Below are 23664 nucleotides of genomic sequence, written 5' to 3' on the forward strand. Positions count from 1 at the left end.
TTCTCCGGGGGATTGAAGGCCTGGAGAGAGGAGCATCTGCCAGGAATGATGTATTTGGGGTTGATCATGGGCTCACATGTGTTCACAGACACACGCCTGAGCTCCTGGGGTAAACACTGAGTAAGGTCCCAGGATGCTGAGCATGAGCAGGATGGGACCCCGCACACCCACGGTGCTCCTATGCCTGCTGCAGCCACAGGGATCCCTGATGTGACATGGGAGGTGATCCAGGACCAGTTGCGGGTGCAGAACCCCAGGGAGGTGGGTGCGCTTGGGATGCTCCATCACCAGTCAGATGCTCCCGCGCTGGGTGAGCCAGACCAGCCTCAGGGGCAGCTGGGGAGACGGAGCGCGACCATGGCCATATCCAGCCATGGAGGCTGCAGCTCCCCAGGCGAGAGCCTGAGCTGCTCATTTATTTTTGATGTCCTCATGACAACCACAACGCAAGACTGTGAGAAAGGGAGAGTCTGCCTGAGCAGCTGCTGTCCCCGGGGAGACGCGGGGACAGGCACCCGGGCGCCCTGCGCGGGAAAGAGGCTCTTCCAGCAGATTTCTCTCCCTGTTCAGGTCCCTCTCTGGAGCAACCACTTTAATAAAACACCTTCCCCTACATCCTCCTTAGTGCTTATCTCCGTGTCTGCTCATTTCCCAGCCCCAGCTACCCCCCCAGCAACATCGCTGGAAGCGGGGGCTGCAGAGACGAGCCGTCCTCACCCTGGTCCCAGCGCCCACGGTCACTGGAAGCGTTGCTCGCTGTCAGCTGAGCCTCACTCATCGCAGCCCCAGATGGTTTGCCGTGGGTGGGGATGAACCCCCCAGCTCCTCCCCCAACACCACACCAGCCCCCCACTGCTGCCCGTACCCTGCCCAGGGCTGGCAGCAGGGGACAAGAGGGGGGTGGCGGAGGCTGAGGGGCTGCCGCTCCCCACCAGGCACTGCATGTGTCATCCCCCTGGGACCTCGGCTCCCACCACAACTGATTTCCAAGGTGACAGCTTTCTCGTACATCCACCCAGTTGGGTCCCAGCAGCAGAGATTTAGGAGCTTTCATATTCTCTAGAACACAAATGTGTGTTTGCAGGTTTTTAAGCAACTTGGCAAAAAGTTCCTCTTCCCCCAGAAATCCAGGAGGCAAAGCAATCTGGCGCTAGGGAAGAGCAATGCAAAGCCAACGCCACCAGCAGCCAGATCTGGGGTCCTTTCGTAGCCCCCGGAAGGGACCATGGGCATCGTGGTCAGGGAGCTCAGGGCATCGCTGAGAGGGGAGACCTCATCCCTCCTCACTTTCCAGCTGTGTCCACTGGAAGCAAAAAAATGACAGGGGAAACTGCACATAAATCCTCCAGCCCAGACCTTCAAAGGCATTTTGGTGCCTGAGCAGTGGAAGTTAAGCCCTTAAATCCTTCTTCAAATCTGGGCTTCAATATTGTAGGAGTGGGCACCACTATGGCAGCGTGGTTCATCCTCCCTGCACACCGGAGAGCACAGCCCGGAGCTCCGTCCTCTCCAGAGCACCAGAAAACGCTTCAGTGCAAAAAAAGACACAAATGATACAAATGATGTGCCAAGGGCTGAAGCCCCTCTGCTGTGAGGACAGGCTGAGAGAGTTGGGGGGGTTCAGCCTGGAGAAGAGAAGGCTCCGGGGAGACCTTAGAGCCCCTTCCAGTCCCTCAAGGGGCTCCAGGAAAGCTGGGGAGGGACTCTGGATCAGGGAGGGGAGCCCTAGGAGGAGGGGGAAGGGTTTGACAGTGGAAGAGGGGAGATTGAGATGAGATGTGGGGAAGAACTTCTTTGCTGTGAGGGTGGTGAGAGCCTGGCCCAGGTTGCCCAGAGAAGCTGTGGCTGCCCCATCCCTGGAGGGATTCAAGGCCAGGTTGGAGGGGGCTTGGAGCAGCCTGGTCTGGTGGGAGGTGTCCCTGCCCAGGGCAGGGGGTGGGAATGAGATGACCTTTAAGTTCCCTTCCAACCCAAACCATTCTATGATTCTATGAAATGCACAGGGATCAACCTACATTCTCGTAACACCCTCCTGCATTTACCCCCAAGACCTTTTGCATGTTCACTGTCACTGCATCACACTAGGATACAATCCATGCTTTTATGTGAACCTCCAGCCTGACCTGTTTCATCTCCTGCCCTTGTACCCCCCTCTCCATTCCCCTGCAAACCAAATAAATGACATAAAAAGGCATAAAGCTGAGCAGAAATTAGCCCCAACCTCTGGGCGTGTGTGTGCTTCCTTCCTGCCCCGAGCAAACCTCCGGTACTGATACACCTCTCACACAGCAGACACCTCAGCTCTCTGGGGCATCGATATTCCCATGACAGGGTAGTTCTCCACCAGCTGCTGATCTCTCTCTGTTTGAACAGCTCTGCCAGCCAGGTTTCGCCCTGCAGGTGACGAATCCAGGCTGTTGGAGAAGGTGGAGGAGCGGCTGTGTGCTCAGCTGCTCCTACTTCCCGTGGATCAGTGGTTTCGCCTTACTCAGCCCAAGCAACAAATCGTGCTAATTAAGTGCTAGCTCAGGTTGCATCCGATTGCAAGTGTGAGCAGCACCCAGCAGCCCAGGGGGATTCCCGCTCCTGGAGGTCCACATGGTGATGGTGATGGAGAGTAGCGGGATGGGGAGATGCCACCAGCCCATGCGCGGTCCCTTCCCTCCCTTGCATGGGGGAGCTGGGAGGCCTGGCTGGCAGGAGCTCTATGTATGGAGCGATTCCTTTCAGCTGAAAGGCCATTTCGTTTGTTTATTTAATCAAATTTCCTCCAACTTAGCGAAACAGCAGCAATTCCCTTTGAATCTGATCTTTCAGCAGGAAAGCTGTTTGCAGCAGCACAAAGAAATAATGCTGTAGATGTTCCCCCTGAGCATGACGTGGGCCATTTGCTGGCCACAGGTGTTCCTGTGACAGCCCTGCTACCAGTGATATTACCTGATTTATTAGAGACCCAAATTGTGCTGATTATTAACAGCCCACCTGCATTTGGAGGCCGGGATGGGACAGAACACGTCTTCAATGCAGAGTTCAGTCCGTTCCCACTGCTGTGGTTCCAGGGTGGGATACGCCACAAGAAGGGGTGTCTTGTGTCATTTTGGGTGTCACAAATACCAGCTTATAACCCCAGCACTGGCCTGGCTTGCTCTGTGACACTGGGCACTTCTCTAGGTTGTTTAACTCCCTTTAATGGGGTCTGAACTCCCCTTAACGGGGTTAATGGGTCTGGGCTGGTGTGGGGTGCTGGGATTAGAGGTGGAGTTGGGGTGTGATGCTGGGGTTGGGGATCACTGCATCTTTTACAGCCAAGGGGAGGTGGGTGGAAGGGGCTGGGGGCAGAAGGGGTTTTGTTCCCTGCGTTTTTGCTCAAGTAACACTGCTGGAACAGCAACTGGAGGGCCCTGGGGATAGAAGAAGGACCTTCAGGTGCTTTTACTTCATGGGCTTTGCAGGTCACTGACACCGGTGTGGGGAAAGGATGAAGCACATGGCTGCTGTGTGACAGCATTTGCCAGTGAGGTCAGGCTGTCATTTTGGGGACAAACAGCAGGGCTGATAGAGCCACCACTCCAGGATCAGAAGCCAACCCTTCTCCCAGTCCAGCGGGGACCATGGGACCCCGGGTGACCCACCCTGCACCCTCCCCAGCCATCAGACCCTTCTCCCAGTCCAGCGGGGACCATGGGACCCCGGGTGACCCACCCTGCACCCTCCCCAGCCATCAGTGGGACTTGAACGGGGTTGGCATGGGACAGCACCACAGGCTGGCTTGGTGGCCAGACTCTGGCCAGCCTGTCCTCATGCTGTCACATCTCCCACCTGCATCAGTGCTCCACGAAAACCCACCCCCTCTGCCTTCAGGGCAGGGAGGATTTCTCCTTATGAAACTATTCAAGATGAGCAAGTTGTTTATTTCCCACATTGCAATTCGCTGCTAGAATTAGTACAACAGGGAAGGAAATGTTCACTTTGTTGCATTAAGTCCCTCGTTGTCCCTTGCCAGGGGACTGCCCCTCCTGGGCTGCGTTGTCGGTGTCACCGCTGTAGCCGGAGGGACGTGGGGAGATGCACATCCCCAGCTGCACGGGCAGAAGGGAATGAGTCAGAGAGGAAAAGAGGGGAAGTGGCTCATGAAAACTCCTAGTTGTTATAGGGAGAAGGGGGCGGAAAAAAAAAATTAAAATAAAAAAAAAAGGAAAAAACAAAACAGAACTGCCTGGTGCTCCCAAGAAGACCCCACGGAGAAGGGTGATGTGAGGGCAGCCTGTGCTTCCCACACCACTGTCTTCATCACTGAGACACGAGCCAGCACTGAGGGTCCCCAGCTGCCCATCTGCGGAGCCCTACGTGACGGGAGGCAGCAGGACGGGAGGGAGGATGCTCCCTGGGATGATGTTCTCCAGGACGGGGTTTCTCCAGGACCTGGAACGAGCCGAGTCCTTGCAAATCCAGGATGTGACATGTCACCTTGCCAGCATTTTGGGAGGAGGGATGCCAGAAAAAAAGTGGAAATGGGTGCAAGCGTCTGTCAGAGCAAATGTTTCCACTCCTTGCTCAGCCCCCTGGGATCTTCTGAGCTGGGGGAGCTCAGCCCCCGCCTTCCTTGAGCCAAATGACGCTGTGCTTGAGGGGATGCTTGGGGGCTTATGGCCCCAATCCAAGCCCAGAAAACACAGATGATGCTGGGAAAAAAGCACAACAGTTGTGCTGCGTGGCTTGGAGAAATGACCGCCTGTGAGCAGCCCGATGTGGCCACCCCATGGAGTGTCACAGGGAGCTGGGCAGTCCCAGAACAGGCAGTGGGACAGCGGAATTTAACTGGAAGAGGGTAGTTTTGCTGGAGATGGGAAAGGAGACAGTCTCTAACCTCTTGAAGTCCATGTGTATGCAGGCTCCTACCATCAGTGTGGGATGAAGGATGGGATTTGCTTTGTGGGGGACTGAGCGATGTGGTGTGACCCTGTGGCTGTTGCCTGGAGGAGCTCTGGGGTGCCCTATATGTACCCCACTACCCCATCCAGCTGCAGAGCAACAGGGAGGACTGCAGAGTCCAAGCAAACTCATCTCACCCTTTGCTGATCCCATGTGGTCTAAACAAGGATTCGGGGGTGTTCAGAGCTGGCTCCCTGTCTCTGGGCCCAGTGTTAATTCCAGTCTGGGATTTGGAAAGCCTCAACGTGCTATGTGGAAACCCACCACCTGCCACAGCACCAGCAAGAGCTCGCAGGGACCTCCTCACAGCTGAGGCTTCAGCAACTCCCACACCAGGGAAAGGGGCTTGTCTTGTGACCTTTTGTGCACCAGCAGACATAGCTCTTGGGCAGCAGGAGGTCACACACACGTCTGGGAAAGGCTCAGACTCCCAGGAGCCACTGAGCGTTGTATGATGCGAGCTCTTTGGGGTGTGAGAAATACCTGTTTAAGAACCCTTCTGATGGGAAATCCTGACCAATGTAGGTGGCAGTGGTGGTGGCCTCCAACAACCCCTCCTGTCCCTGGCTGGACAGTGAGGGACATCTTGCTGGTGGGAACAACCTGGGATGGTGATGGTGAGCACTTGCAGAGCAAAACCCTGTTGAGAAAGTTCTTCGGAACCAGCATGTCCATGGACCATCCCTCCTGGCCACTTCCCACCCTGCCCTCCCCAGGGCTGGTGCTGGGCTCCTGCAGGGAGTCAGGGCAGGGATGGACCCATCCAGGAACTCAGTGGTTTCCCACCTGGGGAAACATGTCTCTGCCCCAGGGCTGCAGGAGGCTTTGTGCGGGGTGAAGAAGCGAGTCTGCACTTGATGTGGGTTTCTCTGAGCACACGTGAGCTGGGCTGGTGGGACAGAGAAGGTCACAGAAGGGGGTGACAGCAGGGTGGGGACCAGCAGCGGGACATCGTGTCCCAGCAAGGACCAGCCCCACAGAGCCGGTCACATCCCCCAGGGCTGCAGCTCAATCTCCCTGTGACTGAGCTGCAAACAAGATGACAACATTTATTTATTTTTATATATATATATATATATATTTTTTTTTTTTTTAAGACCAGTTTGGGGTTTTTTTATGCCCCAAAAAAACGCCTGCAAAGCTGCAGTGCCTTGTGTGCATTACAGGAGCATGTGTTGGAATGAGGTTAGCTGGGGCGAGGCTGCTCCGCTGCCTTAGGGAGCTGCTGGAGATACAGCCTGTTCCCACTCACATCGGTGGATATTTATAGATACAGATGTTTCTGTAGCAGCGGGGTTCAAGATTGACTTTTTTATTTAATTTTTTTTTTTTTTTTTAATCCCTGTCTTCCTTTGCATCTCTCCTTTGCTCTTCAAAGTGATGCTGAAGGTGGAGAAGGAAACTGGGGAGGCAGAAGAGTCGCTCCTCGCTCCAGGGTTTTAGAAATAAAGTGTCCTGGTGGGTCGGGGTGCCCCTGAGTCCCCGTGCAAGGTCGGGGGCACCTTCTCAGAAAGCCACAAACAACCACCCTGGACCACGGCTGGCAGCCAGCCCGGGTCACAGCGGGCTCTGCCCCCGGGTGCTGCAGCTGGAGAGCACCCAAAGGAGCGATATCAGCCCCATTTCACCCGGTGGAATCCACGGGGAGCGATTCTCAGAGGGCAAGGAGGGAGCTGAGTGTGGGGCCAGGTCCCCCGGGGCACCCCCAGTGCTCCCCCCAGCAACAAACCTCCCCAGGAGTCGGACCAGGGGATGCTCGGTCCATGCCTCTGCAAAACAAAGTGGGGATATTTGGGGCTAAGTGGTGTTGGACTGTTTGCTCCCTGTTGTAAGTGGGATTTTTCCCCTCCGAGGGGTGTCTCTCACCCCATCCCCAGGGCAGGCCTCAGCCCCAGTGCTGTGGGGCTCTACCAGGCTCACACATCCCCCGAGGAGCCCTCGCAGCTGATGCTCACCCCCCCAACCCAGCCAAGCAGCCGTGAGTTCACTCCATCTCTGCATATTCCTCCTACTGCTTTAACCCCACCGATTCCCCAGCATCTTCCTACCCCAAGGAAGGTTGGTTGAACTTCTTGGGGAGGAGAAAAGACCCACTGAAACAAATCCATGCCTTGGGGCGGGAGGGGGGACAGCACTGGGAAATGCTGCCTCTGCCTCAGAGCGTTATCTTCAGAGGCTGGGCAATGCCTTTGCTCCACAATTAATTATACATGCTCTGTGGTCCATCTGGGAGGCATTAATGGCTCCAGATGCGGATCATGGGGCTCTGCGTGGCACTGTAAATATGCTGGAAGTCCAATTTGGATTTCCCCGGGTGACTCATTTAAATGAATTATGTAAACTCTTTCCCCTCCTCTTTTGAGCAAAAGCTAGTCCGGCTGCTGCCCGATGTGTTAATCCCATGAATAAAATAAAAAACAAGGGAGACCATGCATTAAAGAGAATAAAATGGTGCTGTGGAGCCCCTGGCAGTGCTGGTCATTGCCTAGGGACTGGGAAGGGCAGGGGAATGGTTTGGGACTGTGGCTGCCCCCATCACCCTGGACCAGGGCATTGCTGGGGGTCCCCCCTCTGCACGGTCCTAAACCCCTTGCTGACCCCAGCAGCTCCAGGAGGGCACCATCCCCATCCCTGGGTTAAAATTCAGTTTAATTTGGCAGCACAGTGACCACAATTATCTTTTGCAAAGCAAACTGCAGAGTGACTTTGCCCGGGTTCCCCAATTTCCTATGTTACCCTTATTTTCCGCCATATTCTGAGGTGCCCCCCCAGGGAGAGAAAATTAGAGCAATTAAAGCCACATGGGTAGATAGTGCTGGTGGTGGCATCTGGATTTCCAGGCCTGATCCTGCTCTCCAGGCTGGGGCTGTGACCCGGGTGCAGGACGGGGAGGGGCAGGCCAGGGCGGGAGGGGGACCCGAGCCTGGGCTCTATTTTCTGCTGAGCGAAAGATGGCAGATGTTGGCTGATGAATTATTCACCCAGAAAATGAGAAGGAAAAAGGGCCACTCTGCTTCTGAAACAAGGTGGCTGCAAGTGCCACAGGCTGGCCCGTGTCCCCAGATGGACCATTTGCTGAAGCCACCAGGATCTGGAGACCGAAGATGCTCTCTAAACTGGGCACGCTGTGCAGAGAGCCTGTAACTCATCATCACGGGAAGATCTGGAACAACCAGACCCTGCCATATATTTCTTAAATACTTGACTAACCTCCCAAAAGTATAGTTGCTGCTGCAGGGCATATGCACAGCATGGGGACATTTCCCTTTGGAAGTGACAATCACCAGGAAAAGGAAGTCTTTAGACCCTCACTGACTCTGTGGCAGTTGTGCACCCTCCATGTACACGAACTCTCCTTGGTGCATCCCTTTTCCATCTGCCCCATGAAGTAAAGCCCTGATCAGGGAATCCCAGGCAGAAGTGGGAGCTGCCCAGCAGCAGGTTGTCACCCTGAGCAGGGGGTGACAGCCCCCACAGGACGCTCCCGGCAGCCTGTCCCATGGTCTTGAGGGAGCCCCGTGGTGATGCCCAGTGGCTGCTGCCCACCCTCCTGCCTGTGGACAATGGGACATTTGGACTCAGAGATGGATCTTACTTATAAGCAAGCAAATGCAGAACAGCCACAACTCTCCATTCCCGTGACAAGGAGGGGATTGCGAGGCCTGGACTGAACTTGGTGTCTCTGCCCCTGAGCCTCCCTCACGTTATGATTAGGCCTGGGGATTTTTTTTGCCATCAATACATCTTTTTTTATTTATTAATTTGCATAGAATCACAGAATGGTTTGGGTTGGAAAGGAACTTAAAGATCATCTCATTCCAACCCCCTGCCCTGGGCAGGGACACCTCCCACCACACCAGGTTGCTCCAAGCCCCCTCCAACCTGGCCTTCAACCCCTCCAGGGATGGGGCAGCCACAGCTTCTCTGGGCAACCTGGGCCAGGCTCTCACCACCCTCACAGCAAAGAAGTTCTTCCCCAGATCTCATCTCAATCTCCCCTCTTTCAGTGTCAAACCCTTCCCCCTCATCCTGTGGCTCCCCTCCCTCATCAAGAGTCCTTCCCCTCTATATGGGGGATATATAGCATCCAGGCTGCCCCGTGGCTTGAACTCCTGCTTGAGGTGCTCTGCAGCTGGATGAGCGTGGGTGGATAAATACAGCCGGATGGGACAGTGACATTATACAGGCAATAACCCATCACAGTCATACAGGCAATAACCCACCATGGGGAGGTTTTCCTCTGTAAAAAATGAAAATCAAAGGATGCTGGAAGCAGTGTGGCTGGGCAGCCATAGTGGCACAGCCAGAGTCACCCCAAGTTGCCCTGCCTCAGTTTCCTCAGTTGTTTTGGGGGTGCAATGATCATTACACTGAGGTGTAGGTTTGAAATATCTCCTAAAGAAAACAGCGAGGGAAGATTATTCTAATTTAAATAAATAATGGATAGGAGGTATGGTGTGAAAATGAATCTTGTAGTGAACCTTTGTGCAACCCAGACCTTCCCAAGCTGGGGGAGCGAGGACTTTGCCGCTCGCTGGTGGGTGATTCCAGCAGCGTCACTGTGGAGCCGTTTGGGTGCAGCTGGAGAGACAAAAGAAAGAACAAGGATTTCTTGTTTCAGAGAAAATCCCAGGGATGAGGCATTTCAGTGGTAGCTAGAGACGTGCTGCTGGCTCAGCTGGAGACTTGTCCCCAGTGGGACACCCTGTCCCTGTGCCACCCAGCTGCTGCTGTGTCACTGCTGGAACCAGAGCGGGTGCTGCCGGCTCTGCGGAACCATCCTCGTCCTTGCAGTGGCTCCCTGGCCATGGATGGCATTTGGGAGCCAAGGGCACATTTCATGGAGCCAGTGCCTTGGGTTTATCTCCCGTTCACTTGCTCTGGTCGGGCACTTCGTGAGGAGCTGGTGCAGATGACCACCACAGCCGACGGTTACAGCTGCAGTGGGCACAGTGATTTTCTGCTCTCCTGAAAGGTGGGAAATGCAAAAGGCAAAGTTCATCATAGGAAAGGCCTGAGCGTGTCCCCACAGGCCCTGGGGACCGTGTTGTATTGGCAAGTGTCATTTGCCCAAGGTGGACATGGGGACATGCGGGTCACACAGTCAGCTCCCTGGTGTGTTGCTGCTCTGCAGAGCTGGTCTGCAGTGGGGGCTCCTGCATCTCCTCCCCCCCAACTTGGCCTGGGATGAAGTGACAAAGGTGGGGGGTGCATCTGTAAACATGCTGCTGGGAGTGCATCTGCCCCCCCAGTTTCTGCCCAGGCCACACACCCCAGCGCTGCTCACATACCCCAGCGTGGGCTGCCTGCAGGGTGCAGGTTGAAGGATGCAGGGTGCAGGGTGAAGGATGCAGGGTGCAGGATGTGAGGTCCAGGGTGCAGGATGTGAGGTGCAGGGTGCAGGATGTTGGATGAAGGATGAAGGGTGCAGGATGAAGGATGAAAAATGCACAATGCAGGGTGAAGGATGCAGGGTACATGATGCAGGATACAAGGTACAGGATTCACAAGGCGGGATGCAGGATTCGGGATGCAGAAGACATGATGAAAGATGCAGGGTGCAGAACACAGGATGCAGGGTGAAGGGTGCAGGAGGCAGGGCATGGTGCAGGAGGAAGGATGCAGGATGGGTTGTGGGGTGCAGGCTGAGGGGTGCAGGGTCCAAGCTGAGGGATGCAGGGTGAGCAATACAGCCTGAGGGATGCAGAGTGTCGGGTGAGCAACATAGGATGAGCGATGCAGGGTGAGGGATGCACAGTGCATGGTGCAGGGATGCAGGGTGAGGGATGCAGGGTGAGGGATGCAGGGTGAGGGATGCAGGGTGAGAGATGCAGGGTGAGGGATGCAAGGTGAGAGATGCAGGGTGCAGGGTGAGGGATACAGGGTGCAGGGTGAGAGATGCAGTGTGAAAGATGCAGGGTGAGGGATGCAAGGTGAGAGATGCAGGGTGAGGGATACAGGGTGCAGGGTGAAGGGTGCAGGGTGCAGGGTGAAGGGTGCAGGGTGAGGGATGCAGGGTGCAGGGACGCAGGGTGCAGGGATCAGGGTGCCGCAGCGTGTGCTGCCAGCACCACCTCGTGGCTGCGCCGGTCCCGGCCCCGCTCAGCATCTCCCGGCCCTGCCCGCTCCTGCCTCCTCCCCTGCCTGCGGGTCCAGTGCCCGTTCCCAGTCCCCTCCTGCCGCCCAGAGCGAGCCTGGCCACGGCGATGGGCTGGATCGCTGCTGCAGCACAGGGCTGAGCCGGGAGCCCGTTCCCGGGGAGCACCGGCTGGGGTGAGCCATGGGCAACCATCACCTCTCACGGCTCTGCAGGGCAGGGACCCCCTGCTAGAGTGTGCACCCACCGGGGGTGACCCCCAGGATACACCCCAGCGTGTGATGTGTGCATCCCAGCACGGCGGGTTCCCCACCGTGGGGCTCACCCCATCCCCGTGTGCCCCTGGGCATGGTGTGCACCCCGATAGGTTGTACATCCAACTTTGCTTACCACCACCGTCTGCTCTTCAAGTGATGTGTCCTCCTCCAGCAGTGTCTCTTGGGGTGCCACAGGCTGGCAGCAGGGTCCAGGGCTCCAATCCACCATGCCCCAAAGCGATGCCACCCCTGCCTGCACCCACAGGGTGGGTGCCCTCACCCCGGCGTTAGGGCTGTTTAAGACATCCCCCCCCTTCCACTTCCACACACCCAGCACACACATCAGGAAAAAACCCAGAAGGACAAATCTGGCAGGTTTATTCCAAACAAGACTTTATTAACAAGGGGCCAGGCCAGCGCAACCTGTGGGAAATCCGAGCTGTGCTCCAGCGAGGACCAGGGACCCATCCTCCCACAGGAACGGGAGGGCAGGAGGGCCCCTGAGGAGCTGGGGCCACCGCCGAAGATGGGGGGAAGCAGTGGGACATCTGCCTTCAGCCACAAATCCTCAAGGTTCGTTCTCCTCTGGCTGTCTGGGGAGGCAACACCGGCCAGGTCCCCGGTCCCAACACATGGCCGGTCCTCAGAGCCCCTCCAAAAAGCACCACGGTCCCAGGGCACCAAGCGAGACAACAGCAGCCGGTGAAACCCAAACCCTCCCAAGGCACGGCGGTGGTCTCCGCTAGGAGAAGAGGGCATGGAGGCACCGCCAAAGGCACTAGACAAACATGGAGATGGTAAGAGCTATAAAAACATCCTCAAGTCTTTCTCAGCCCTTGCTGATTTTCCGTGCTTGGCACTTCATCCCTTTCAGATTAAAACAGAAGACCTGCAAGAAGGCACAACCCGGCATAGCTGCTCCTGTGTGCAAAACCCGAGGCTAAGGCGGAGCTGGAGTTGTCCCCGGCCTCGAGGGACAAGGCTGCGGTGGCTCCAACCTGGCAGTGGGATGCCCGAGGCCACCTCAGCTGAAGTCCCGGTCTGGCAGCACCAGTGGAGCCACCAGCGTCCAGAGGTAGAGCAGGAGCCCAGCCCAGCTGGAGCAGATCTTCACCCACACGGCCGTCCAGGGGCTCGTCAGCACCTGCAAGCTCTCGTCCGGCCTGAAACAACAAACACACGGGTGGCCTCCATCACTGTGCATCAGGGGTGGCATCCCCTCTGGGCAACCGCGCTGGGGAGGGATGGAGGCTGTGAGCACCAAGCCGCGGGTGCAAGGCAAAGAACATGGAGGAGCCCTGTACCTGCACCCGTGCAGCTCCCTGCAGTTCCCCCCAGAGATGTGACTCCGCTGCTGCAGCCTACAGCACCCTGGGGGCTGGGTCCCTACTACCCCCACATCCCAAGGGATCCCTGGCCGCAGTTTGGGGAGGGACTATCAGTGAGTGGAGTGACAGGATGAGGGGGAAGGGTTTGACACTGAAAGAGGGGAGATTGAGATGAGATGTGGGGAAGAACTTCTTTGCTGTGAGGGTGGTGAGAGCCTGGCCCAGGTTGCCCAGAGAAGCTGTGGCTGCCCCATCCCTGGAGGGGTTCAAGGCCAGGTTGGAGGGGACTTGGAGCAACCTGGTCTGGTGGGAGGTGTCCCTGTCCAGGGCAGGGGGTGGGAATGAGATGACTTTTAAGTTCCCTTCCAACCCAAACCATTCTATGATTCTGTGCTGCAGCCAAGGATGCTACAGCAGGGAGGTGGCGAGCCTGGGCACATCCTGCCATAGGCAGCCCTATGCCACCTAAAAATAATTAATGCTGATTAGAGCACACGTTAAGCGGAATTGCACACAGATGCATCGCAACAAACAGCTCTGCCCAGCAGGAGAACAGGGAGGATGCCGGGAGAAGGGGCTGCAGAGGAAGAGGGACAGTCCCCAGTTCCTGGGGGAGCTCTGCCCACCTGTACCAGTTGGTGAGGGTCATCATGATGTAGAGGGCAGCCAGGAGGAGGCAGAGGTGGAAGAAGGTGTAGTTGTAGGCCACGCCATCCTGCTCGTTGTCGTAGGCGCGGTGCAGCCCACTCTCCACAGCCCCCGCATCGCCCCCCGCCCCGGCCGCGCTTTCTTCCGTCAGCATCAGCTTGTTGACCTGGGGGTGGTCCGAGGAGCGGACGCTGCGGGCAGAGGGACAGCAGGCTCAGGGCTGTCCCCCAGCCTGAGCTCAGCTCCACCATGCCCACCCACGTCGGGGTGCCCTGCAGGACCATCCCTGGGATAGGCAGGGTGGTTTAGGGGGATGCAGCTTGTGCAGACACCCCAGCTGCGACCGCAACCACGACCACCCAGGGCAGCTTTGCAAGAGACACGTAGTGACAAAAACCCTGGAGTGAGCTGTGACCTCCCTCCAGCATAAACCTTCTCTAAAAGCCACCCAATGCCTCTCTGTTCCGGGCAGGCAAAGGGGCAGTGCAGACCCCAGGGATGGTGCAGACCCCAGGGACACGAGCTAAGTTCTCACCTTATGAAGAGGGTGCAGAGGATGAAGATGACCAGCCCCACGATGCTTGGGGCATCCCACCAGGTTGTCAGTGGCTGGGTGGCCATTGCCGAGCCGGTGCTGTTCCTCACCAGCAGCGTGGGGTTACAGGTCTGGGCTATGGGGGGGGACACGCAAGGGGTTCAGAACCTTTCTCCAGCCCCCAAAGACCCCGGGGGGGCAAAGTACCCACCCCAGTGTGTGGTCTTCTCCCATGCACCCCCCTCCCAAACCCAAGGCCACATCCTGCTTACTGGGTACGTTGGCCAGGGCGGACCAGGTGACATAGAAGGTGTAGAGAGTGATGAGGGACGCCTGCAGCAGCCCCGAGTGCGGTTGAGCATCCTGCAAACACAATGGCGGGTGCTCAGGGCTGGTCCCCTACCCCGTGGTGACAGGGCCACCAGCCTCCCGGGTGCCCCCCATGCTGCCTCACCTGGATCTTGGGCAGGATGGACACGACAGAGACGATGAGGCAGAGGATGAGGTTGATGCTGATGAGGACCTTGCCCTCCGTGCAGCCCTCGGGCTTGGTGTAGTAGACGTAGAGCAGGACTATGGCCGCAATGGAGGCAGCGTAGAAAATGAAGGTGATGATGCAAAGGGCTGGGGGACGAAGCAAAAAAAGGAAGGAGGCTGGAGCAGAGCCCTGAGTCCCCACCAGATCAGTGTCACCCATCCCTGGGGTGAGTGTCCCCATCCCTAAGCCCTCTGCCAGCCGTACCGACCTGCGTACCAGCCCTTGGCGTTGCTCTCGGCCGCATTGCGCAGCCACAGCTGGCTCCAGGAGTGGGCGAAGTCGATGAGGAGGATGAGCTGGATGAGGATGAAGAGGAAGGAGCCAACCACACCAAAGTAAAACCAGACTTGAGGGGAAGAGAAAAACCAGTTAAAAGCAGTGATAACGCGAATTTGGCAATGGCAGGGACACATGGCCCTGGGCTTAATCCTATGCTGAGGGTTAACCCAGAGATGAGGAGGACAACGGGGGCAGCTCCTCACCTGAGGTGAAGGCACCGTCGGGGATGTAGAAGGCCCCCACCGTGATCCCCACCAGCACCAGAAACTTGAAGAACCAGAAGCTGTGGGAGGAGGAGAGAGGAGGCCTGGTCTGCAAGGAGGAATCCAGCGGGGGAATGGGGGGTCTGCCCCCCCCACACCAGCATCCCCCCGCACAGGGACAAACGCTCACCCATTCTGCACAGCAGCTCGTGGGTCCTTGCTGCTGCGAACGCACACCATGATCGTGGCGAAGAGGAAGAAGAAGGCAGCCATGGCGAAGCCCATGCGGTACACGGCCTTGTGGCCCAGGAAGCTGCCGCAGTTGACGTGGGTCTGGACCCCCAGGACCGACCCACTGCCTTCACAGAAGCCAGGGAGCTACGAAGACAAAGAGAGGGTAAGCATCACCCCAGCATCCCGCACCCACTACAAGCCCTGGTGCCACCAAAGATGGGTCAGCCCATCGCTGTTCCAATGCCACCCATAAAGCAAGAGGTTGGCCTGCTTGGGGACAGCAGTGGGGTGACACACACCCTGCAGGTCAGTGGAAAGCTGGGATGAAACCAGCATTTCCCCAAAAGCCTAGCCCAGCCTTTACATAAGCTCAGCTGCAGATCTCGGCTCCCTGCATCTGAAGTCCTATCTCCGTGACTTGCAAGTCACTTGGCCACCTGAACCCCCAAAACAGTAAATAAGACACTTTCCTGGGAGACATCTGGGAAAACTAGATAATGCATGAAATTATCCCACTGCATTTTCCCCTCTATGCAAAACCAGGCTCAATAACACCTTCTCCCAGTGCGATGATCAGAGAAAAAGGAACAGAAGCAACATCATGCCCCAAAAATTCACTTTCTGATTCAGCCTCACGTACCCACCATGAGCTAAACTTCTTCCCTGTGATGACCAAGCCCAGCGACCTCCGGGAGTTATTTACCTTGTGCAGCTCCTTCTCCACGCCAGGGATTATCATAATGATGGACACAAGGGTCCCAAGGAAGAGGAAGAAGGTAAAGAGGAGGCGGGAGATGGTGGAGTTCTTGGTGGAGGGGCAGCAGCCACAGAGCAGGCATGGTGCCGAGCCGCAGAGACAGGACACCTGCAACGAGAGCATTCCCATGTCAGAACGGTCAAAATTGGCTCAAAAACACGTGCCCAGGTCAAACTGTAAGGACATCTGCCCAGGAACCCACACTGCTGTGCTGGGGGCTTTGCTTAGAGCTTCTTGCCAGCAAGCATCGCAACTCGCACACCATGGAACCTCATGGAAATGGTCCCAAATCCCTCAGAAAAGTTGCTGATAAGCAAAAGAGCCGCGGGAACAGGTTCACTGCAATAACCAATCAACTTGGAAAATGACACCAAGAGTCCTGGAGACACCCTCGTCTTCCTTTTTGCTCCCCAGGAATCACAGGCAAAACAAGGCTCTGGCCAAAACAAAGCACTGCCCCGCTGGAGCCTCCTTTCTTTACAACATAAAAGAGTTTGCAAAATAATTTCAGGCTGCCCTTTCAATCTAATACCTGATGGGAAAAACACTGATATCAGCATCACGGAGAAACTAGCTTATTCTGTCAACCTTTCCCATCCCCAAAGGCTGCTTTACAGGTGGGGAAACTGAGGCACAGCATCCCTGGGAGTCCGCAGTGGGTCCTGGCTTCCCAAATCCGCATCAGCAGCGCTGCCAGGTGCACCCACACTCCAGGGGCTCCCATTGCTATGCCAGAGCTGGCAACCATGGAAATGCCAGTTGAGCAAAAACCTTACTGCCTAGCAAAACATCGATGGGGGGCTTCCTGCATAACAATTGTGCAGAATAAGGCTTGCAGGAAGAAAAAGGAATTTTTTATTAAATTATATTCTTAGGCTTCCCTGGCTCCTGCAAGTCATCGTGAGAGGAGCATTAAGGAGATGCTTTTTGTGTTCCAGCAGAAGGGCTGGGCTGGGCTGGGCTGAGTTGAGTTGAGCTGAGTTGAGTTGAGTTGAGTTGAGTTGAGTCGAGTTGAGTCGAGTTGAGTTGAGTCGAGTTGAGCTGGGTTGAGTTGAGTTTTGCTGCTCTGGTATACACTGTTCTCACCAATTTGTCCAACAATTTGGATATTCACCCACCCACAAGGTGTAGGAGTGCCCCAATCATTTGCCTCAGAGGAAGAATGGCTGCAGGGGTTTTGCATAACTGGTTTTACAGCCCATGATGGGGCGGGAATGCGGGATACGGCCACAGCCAGCCCTGACTATGGCATCCTTGATCCGGACGGGCAAGATTTTCAGCCTCTTAATCACCTGCACCAGCCCTGGGATCTCCCTGCTCACTGCCACATCATGAAACCCCAATTTTCCCAAAGCCAGGTGAAGTTGGAGAATAAATAGGGCATTTTCAGGCAAGAGAATGGAAGAAGCTTTTTGGGATAGGTTGTCACTGCTAGGTCACTAATCCGAGCAGAAGGACCCATGTTAAACATCTAGGGAAAGAATAGGGGAATAAGGTGTCCCTCGGGTTTGCATTGAAAATGCTGCACTCTCGGGAATTATCGGGGTTGGTTGGGGAAGTAAAACCAGTATCTCACATCCAGGCAATGCAGGTGGCGATGCCCCCCTGGCTGCTGAACCAGGAGCCTGCGCTGATCCTGTGTAAATGAACAGATGAGCTAAAGTGCTAAATAAAACCCCAAAGGACCCAAAAACTAAATTAAAACAAAATTTCCAGCTCTGCCCTACTGCCCGTGGTGTGAGCAGGAACAGTGGGGCTCTCAGGACAGACAGCCCAAGCAGTGCAACAGCAAAATACACCCCAAGTCCTCTAAAACAGGGAAACTTCAGACTATTTCCCTTTTTTTTTTTCTAACACCTGACTGAAGCCACCACAAGCCCACAGCCTCCCCCGTCCCATTCCCCAGCCCAGGCAGCAATGAGAAATCCCCAAGCCGGTGCTGGAAAGCTTCCAACTACAGGTATTGCCTAGAGACCAACAGGAATTAAATATTTGGACTTTGTTTAAAATATTCCAGCTTTTCTTTCCAAATATTTTTCTCAAGCTCAAGTGCATTCCCAAATCCACTTATTTCAGAACACACAGCATCAGGCATTTTTAACTCCTGTATCAGAGCCAGCTTCTTCCCAAGAAATCCTGTGACATCTCGGGTCCTCAGCAAACTACTTTCCCTCTATTTTCAAGCAAACTGCATTGGTTTATTTTGCTTTCGATACTTCATTTCTTCCCTTTGAACAGCTCTTTCTCTCCTGCACTTGAGACATATCAGCCGGCCAGATGCACTTGCAAGCAGAAGGGTTCAGCCCTCTCCCGCTATTAAGGGATGCACGTGTTGTGTGTTTATTATGCCCAGCAATCAATATTAATTAAATATTGCTCAGGATCAACCCAAATATACATTTCTCATTGCTAAATTTAGTGTAAAAAAAATGGATGTGGCAGAAAAGAAAACCAGATGTTGAGCTGCTGTGTGAGCAGGGCATCAAACCCTCATCAGGGATGCTCATGTGCGATCACTTTGATGCCCCCAAATCACTAAAGGTGGCTTTGAATTTCTTTTTTAAACGTAACCATACCATTATTTGAGAAAAAACACTTCCTTCCTGATTTATTCTTCTTTACCCACATCCCAGCCCCATGTCCCAACCCCCCCAGGGGCTGTGCTGAGCTGCCGGTACCCACGGGAGCCGGGGCGGTGAGAGAGCCCTCTCATCCCATGGGGACCCTTATCCCACCTCTCCAGGAGCTGCTCAAGGGACGTCACTGCATGTTTTCTACTTGAAAGCAGGAAAAAATGGCATTCAATTAGAGATCACTTCCTTTCAGGCTCATTTAATGCACCACGTGCACAAGAATGCATTTCAAATGTGCCAACGGTGCTGCATTTCCCCTTCACATCAAAGAAAAAAATTAGAGAACAACAACAAAAATCCCTTTTAATGCAGAATTACTGCATTATTTGACCTGACCTAGCAAAGCACCTTAGTGCACCCTTAACTCTAAGCACACCAATACCTCCAGCTCCTCTCCTTTCGGTGCCAAAAAAAACAAACAGCACCAGTCCCAAAAATCACTGAAATGGGCCTGGAAAATTGTGAGGTTTGTTGTTGTTTAGGAGGTTGTTGGGTGTGGGGGTTCAGCCCCATGTCCGAGCATCACTGGAGACCTGCAGGAGGCACAGCCTTGGGTACCACATTTTGCCCAGGCTCGGGGCGGGTGGAGCAGGGTAAGGAGGTGTCCGCGATGGAGTGGGATGAAGGGAAACCCTCACTCCATGTGCAGCCTCCAAACCCCATGTCTGACCCCTGGGAAAGCTACAGCTGGATGAGGGAGCTTCTAGGATGAGGTTTTGGGGATCCTGCAGCATCCCTGGAGCCTGCCAGAGGTTTATTTTCAAGGATGACTCTTACTGGGTGTCCCCCTCTGAGCACCTTTGCAAAAGGAGCAGATCCCTCGTGCCATGTGCTAACCTGACCTGCTGCAAGGACAGCTTGAATTCAGATTTTTCCTTTAAAAATCAAATGGATTGAGAAGAAGGAAAACCCTCCCGCGTTAAGGCAGTGCTGGACACGCTCTGATACACCTTCTTCCAAAGACTTTCAAAGACGCCCGTGAGCGTGAACGTAGCCAATGGCCAAACAGCAGGATGGAAAAAGCCAAGGGAGGGAAGTGGCTGCAGCAGGAGAGCGGGGGATTAATGAGGAAGCATCGGTTTTCAGCCGCTGCAGGTGAAAGATTAATCTCTCCAGTTTCACTATCAACTTCCTCATTAAATCCAGCTCACCTCCAGCGCAATTCACACCTACGGGCTGCTGGGCCTCCGCTGCCCGGTCACTGGGCATGGCCAGAGCCGGACAAGCACTGTCCACCCAGGCCAACACAGGGAAATGCAACACCACCACCCCAACACCACCAGCGCAACTACACCATCCCAACAACACCACCCCAACTACACCAAATCAACACTACTAGCCCAACAGCACCAACCCAACCCCAACAACCCCAACAACACCAAACCCAATAACACCACTCCAACAAGACCAACCCAACTACACCAACCCCACTACACCAACCCCAACAACACCACTCCAACACCAGTCCAACTATATCAGTTCAACTACACCACTCCAACACCAGCCCAACACCACCAGTCCAACTATAGCAGCTCAACCACACCACCGCAACAACTCCACCCCAACCCAACTACACCAAATCAACCCTGCCACCTCAACACCAGTCCAACTACACCAGTTCAACCATATCAACCCAGCTACACCAACTGAACAACACCAGCCCAACACCACAAATCCAACTACACCAAATCAACCTCATCACCACCAGTCCAACTACACCAACCCAACAATACAAATCCAACCACACCATCCCAACCCCACCAGTCCAACACTAGCCCAACACACCAACCCAACAACACCAGCCCAACATCACATCTCCTGCAGCTGCCCTCGCCCCAGCAAACCCAGGGATGCAGAGACTGAGTCAACCCAAAGCAATGCCGAGCAACCGGTCTTTATCTCCTCTTAAATTAATGACCTGGCTGGTTAATCAGTACCAAACTCCCAGGGTCAGACCCAGGCTTGGCAGGAGGGTGACTCTCGCATCTGGCAGGTGACTTTGCATGGGGACAAGGAAGCTCAAAAAGTCCCCACGATGTGCTCAAACCATGCCAGGGGGCTGCATGTGCCCCCGGGGTTTGCTTTGGCTTGGGCAAGCTTCTGCTGGCAACCAACCCTGTGCCCCAAGGGAGGCTGCTCAAGAGGACTGCGGGGCGCATGGCAGTGGTGGGCAGAGCCTGGGGAATTGCTGGGGGCAGAGAAAGGGAAAATTTTATTGCCCGGTGCAAAATTTCACTCAGAAACAGCCTGTAGAGTTTTAATGGGACGGTGATGAAGGCTTGGCAATCTGATGCTGCTTTGTGTCAAAGGATGCAGGCTGACCAGAAGGAGTTAGTTCAGGTTTTCTTATTAAAAATTTTAAAAAATACAAAAATTGGGGGTTTAGTTTGATTTTGAGGGTGGGGTTTTTTTCCCCTGTTGTGGTTTTTCAGTTTAGAATTGAGCTAAAACACTCCTTTAGTCAACCAGCTCCACCGGAAGGAATAGGAGAACTAAATCTATATAGCAACTGTGGCCCGTTACCACAGCCTGGGCCAGAGTAGGTCTTTTGGGGAACAAAAAAAATCCAGAATTAGGTCAGAAACCTCCCCAGCCCTGCTCTGGGGCAACTCCTGGCTTTTCCAATACCTATTTGTAAGGAAAAGTATCGGACATGTGTTGCAGACCACCCTCCGTCCGATCTTACATTTCAAAACCGCCTGTGAGTTAAACCTCCAAAACTTTGAGGTCAAGTTGCGAAACCGGCCCCATTTCCAGGTTTCTAGGCCGGCGGTTCCCTGGCTGGTTCCGCGGCCCTGCCCTGGCCCCGTGCCCGCAGGTGAGGCAATGCCAGGATCGGCAGCACTGCCCGTGGGCAGCTGCCTGCGTCACCGGCACGGCACCGCGACTCACGCACCCTGCGTCATAGGGCACGGCACCCCGAGTCACGGACCCTGTGCCTGCCCTGGGTCATGGCACCCCACGCAGATCCCCCCACCCACAAACCTGCACCCCACATCCTGGCTCCTTCTCTTACTCCATCCCCAGGCCCCTGCTCTGGGGCTCGGCAGTGAGTGGGATGGATGTGTTAGTGCAGGGAGGCCAGAACCCCCCTTATCCCCTGGGTGCAAAAGGGCATGACTCCCCTAGCTGTCCACGTCCTCCAATTGCACTGGGGTGCACCACCCTGGGCACCCTCGGACCCTAGGTTCCCTCCAACCATAATGTTTATGAGCCCCACAGTCCCCTGGGGTGAACCCCCCAGGTCTCCCCTGAGCACCCCCAGGTGCAGTGGGATGCTCTGCTCTGGGTGTCTCCTGGATCTCTCTGGAGACATCCCTCCAGGCAGAGGGGTGCATCCCCAGGGGGGTCACCTGCATTCCCCCAGGCACAGAGGGGTGTATCTCCCAGTGGGGTCCCCTGCATGCCCCTGGCTACCCAGGGGTTCATTCCACAGGGGGTCCCCTGCATCCTCCCCAGACACAGAGGGGTGCATCCCCCCAGAGGTCCCCTGCATCCTCCCGGCTACACAGAGCTGCATCCCTCCGTGTGTTCCTTCCATCCCCCCAGACACAGAGGGGTGCATCCCCCTGGCGTTCCCCTGCATTCCCTCAGGCACAGAGGGGCGCATTCCCCCGGGGGTCCCCCGCAACCCCCGCGTACACAGGGGTGCATCCCTCCGGGGGTCCTCTGCATCCCCCCAGGCACAGAGGGGTGCATCCCCCCGGGGGTCACCTACATCCCCCCAGGCACAGAGGGGTGCATCCCCCTGGCGTTCCCCTGCGTCCCCCCAGGCACAGAGGGGTGCATCCCCCGGGGGTCCCCTACATCCCCCCGGGCGCAGACGGCGCACACTCCGGCCTTCCCTTGGAAGCCCCCGCGTCTCCTCCGCCCCCCCCTGGCTGTACCGGGGCCCATCCCCGGGGTTGGAACCAGAGACTCCCCCGCCCCCGGGGCCGCGCCCGCCGCTGCGGCGCTGGGAGCCGGCGCAGTCCCGGCCGCCCCCCGCTCCCCTCCCGGTGCCCGGGCCGGGCGGGCACTCACGCAGCTGAGCAGGGAGCAGACGCCGAGACAGGCCCCCATGATGCGGCCGCAGCTGCCGCCGGCTCCCGGCTCCCCGCTCCCCTCCGCCGCCGCCGCCGCCGCCGCGCTGGCTCCGCCCGGGCCGGCCCCGGCACACCGAGATCGGGGCGCGTCGCTGCCGCCGCACCTCCCCCGGGGCGGCCCCTGCGGCGGCGGGGCGGGGGGAGCAGCGCCGGGAACCTCCCGAGCACGAACACAGGGTTGGGGGAGGGGGGGGGGGGGAAGGATGGAGAGCAGCCCTGAGGAGAAGGACTTGGGGGTGTTGGTGGGTGAGAAGCTCCACACGCCCCGGCAACGTGCACTGGAGCCCAGAAACCCCCCCGCATCCTGGGCTGCATCCCCAGCAGCGTGGCCAGCAGGGCGAGGGGGGGATTATGCCCCTCTGCTCCGCTCCGCTCTGGGGAGACACCCCCCCCCCCCAGTGCTGCCTCCAGCTCTGGGGCCACCAACAGCAGAAGGACATGGAGCTGTTGGAGCGGGGCCAGAGGAGGCCACGGAGATGCTGGGAGGGCTGGAGCCCCTCTGCTGTGAGGACAGGCTGAGAGAGTTGGGGGGGTTCAGCCTGGAGAAGAGAAGGCTCCGGGGAGACCTTAGAGCCCCTTCCAGTCCCTCAAGGGGCTACAGGAAAGCTGGGGAGGGACTCTGGATCAGGGAGGGGAGCCCTAGGTGGAGGGGGAAGGGTTTGACACTGAAAGAGGGGAGATTGAGATGAGATGTGGGGAAGAACTTCTTTGCTGTGAGGGTGGTGAGAGCCTGGCCCAGGTTGCCCCGAGAAGCTGTGGCTGCCCCATCCCTGGAGGGGTTCAAGGCCAGGTTGGACGGGGCCCACTGGTCTGTTGGGAGGTGTCCCTGCCCATGGCAGGGAGCTGGAACTCAGTGACCTTTAAGGTCCCTTCCAACTTGAACCATTCTGTGATTCTATGACCCCAGGGAAGCTCCTCCATGTCTCCCTGAGCCCCTCGGACTGGCGAAGTAGCAGCCCCAGACCCTTCTTCGTTTACCACCAAGGGGACCCCACCAACACCATGAGTCCAGTCCAGAGCAGGGACTCCAGGATGCGCCCAGGGCTGGGGAGGGTGACCAGGTCTCCACTGTCAGGTCTCTCCCTCCCCTCGAAGCAGCCCACAGGAAGGGGCTGGCATCTCAGGGTCCCCAGAGGTG

At 56.4% G+C, this 23664-nt stretch overlaps 1 protein-coding gene across 1 annotated transcript; it reads right to left on the reverse strand.

Annotated features, from left to right (window-relative positions):
* Positions 1 to 11668: 11668 nt before the first annotated feature.
* Positions 11669 to 22503, reverse strand: SERINC2 (serine incorporator 2). Its single transcript, XM_074162007.1, has 10 exons — positions 22465 to 22503; positions 15755 to 15916; positions 15008 to 15195; positions 14818 to 14897; positions 14544 to 14681; positions 14252 to 14421; positions 14070 to 14160; positions 13798 to 13933; positions 13241 to 13453; positions 11669 to 12449 (listed from the first exon to the last, which is right to left on the reverse strand). Exons 1-10 carry the CDS (start codon positions 22501 to 22503, stop codon positions 12311 to 12313), a joined length of 1356 nt encoding a protein of 451 aa, XP_074018108.1. The 3' UTR covers positions 11669 to 12310.
* Positions 22504 to 23664: the final 1161 nt, after the last annotated feature.

This window comes from Numenius arquata, chromosome 21 (assembly GCF_964106895.1).
Source record: "Numenius arquata chromosome 21, bNumArq3.hap1.1, whole genome shotgun sequence".
Lineage (NCBI taxonomy): Eukaryota > Metazoa > Chordata > Aves > Charadriiformes > Scolopacidae > Numenius > Numenius arquata.